The 1872-nt window shown below is 40.2% G+C and overlaps 1 protein-coding gene across 1 annotated transcript; it reads left to right on the top strand.

Annotated features, from left to right (window-relative positions):
• The first annotated feature begins 406 nt into the window (after nucleotides 1–406).
• LOC108377395 (uncharacterized) lies at nucleotides 407–1114 on the top strand. Its single transcript, XM_017633650.1, has one exon. The coding sequence runs from the start codon at nucleotides 407–409 to the stop codon at nucleotides 1112–1114; it is 708 nt and encodes a 235-aa protein (XP_017489139.1).
• The last annotated feature ends 758 nt before the right edge of the window (nucleotides 1115–1872 follow it).

Below are 1872 nucleotides of genomic sequence, written 5' to 3'. Positions count from 1 at the left end.
CGATGAGTCTGTCATATAGCGAGCATATAATAACTAACATTTATTAATAATAAACCAGTCTCGCGCTGACAGTCGCTCATACCGGTCGTATCATTCTCACATGGTGTCAGAGAACTCGAAGTTCCGTCGTTCGAAATAATCAACGCGGTGCAGTGCAACGGGATATTAAACGCAAGAATTTTTGCATTCAAGCAAACATAGAAACGGTGTCTATGTACTTTCCTGCCGCTCTCGAATCGAAAAAAAGTCAAAGGCGGCGACAAAAGAATAAGAATAAATAGCGAACTGTGTGTCGCTCTCTGATTGCAATAAACGTCGGGTTATGAGTGAAAGCGTCGATAACGCAGTGAGATTATCGGGTGACCAAACTAATAACAGGACCGACTTCGCGTTAGCTCCAATCACTATGGCAAATATTAAACCCCCCAAGCCGTTGTTGGTTAATAATGACATTGAAATGGCAGTTGAGTGGTCAGATTGGCTCGATGAATATGAAAATTATTTTATAGCCGCAAAAATAAAAAACGAAAGAGCAGAAGTACAAGTGGCTAATTTCCAAACCGCTTTAGGTAGAGACGCCAACAAGATTCTACGAAGTTTAGGACTATCAACAGAGCAATTAAAGGCCCTAAAAAAAATTCAAGAAGCATTAACACAACATTTTGCACCGCCCAAAAACAAAACTTATGAAAGGTACCAATTCCATCGACTAAAGCAACAACCAAACGAAACATTCCAAGATTTTCTTCATAAACTAATCGAACAGGTTAAACACTGCGCGTATGGCAATAACACGGAAGAGTTTGTCATGGATCAGATTGTTTTAGGTATCAACTCGGAAAAGACTAGGCAAAAATTGTGGGTGGAAGAGAACTTGACCCTTGAAAATGAGAAAATAATCTGCAGAGCAGCTAAAAGAGCTGGTCGTCAAATAGCAGAGTTAAACCATGAATTGGACAACACAAACGTAAATGCAATTAAAATGAGTGAGTCAAAATTTAAGTGCCGTCGCTGTGGCACTATGCACGGCTCTAGAAGTTGCCCAGCATTTAACAAAGAATGCAATGGATATGGCAGATTGGGACATGGTAATGTGCAAATCAAGAAGCACTAAAGCGAATGAAAAAAAGAATCCCGCACCCGTAGGTCGAACTCGCGTAAAGTACATACAGTGGCTACTAACCAGTGTGAAGACAGTACCAGTGAATCGGATGAAGACGATTTTAGGGTTGCCGCGGCAACTGAAAAAAGCATGAAGTCTAAGGTCAGTGAAAAGTAGTCCACCACTGTTAACATAGGCGACCAGAGCTTGAATTTGAAGCTTGATACGGGCGAAGACGGTAATGTGCTCTCCAAACAGGACGCACTCCGCTTAAAGGCTAACATTGTCAGCTCCAAAACTAAAAAACTGGTGGCGTACAACGAACAAGCAATTGAAGTAGTAGGTGAAACAACACTCCTTTGCAAAACTAATAACAAAAGCAATTTCGTATTGTGTAAAATCGTGCGGGAAGACTTAGAACCAATCCTAGGTCAAAAATGGTGCGAGAGATTCGGTTTTGTGAAACGCATTAACCAAATAAGAACCAAGGAAAATAACTTTCATGTAAGCGAGGAACTCTGCTGCTGCAAGAATTTTAAATACAAAATTGATTTCATTGACAACCCAATTTTTAAAATAATGCCAACTCGTCGGGTTGCACATGCTCTGCATGAAAAAAACGAAAAATGAGCTAGAAAAGATGGTAAGGTTAAAAGTGATCGAGCCGATTAGCAAACCTACCCCTGCAGTAAGCTCCATGATGATAGTAAATAAATGAAACAAAATCAGAATATGTATGGACTAGGAATGTTGCGAATGTGGAATTTTAG

The sequence above is a fragment of the Rhagoletis zephyria genome, unplaced genomic scaffold (genome assembly GCF_001687245.7).
Source record: "Rhagoletis zephyria isolate East Lansing unplaced genomic scaffold, Rhagoletis_zephyria_1.1 Rzeph_scaffold_12012, whole genome shotgun sequence".
In the NCBI taxonomy this organism is placed as follows: Eukaryota; Metazoa; Arthropoda; class Insecta; order Diptera; family Tephritidae; genus Rhagoletis; species Rhagoletis zephyria.
The sequence above is the reverse complement of the archived record's forward strand: the minus strand, read 5'-3'. Positions and strand labels throughout refer to the sequence as shown.

Bases quoted from the DNA above. Each gene is read 5' to 3' on its own strand.
- LOC108377395 (XM_017633650.1), top strand. From the start codon at position 407: ATGGCAAATATTAAACCCCCCAAGCCGTTGTTGGTTAATAATGACATT.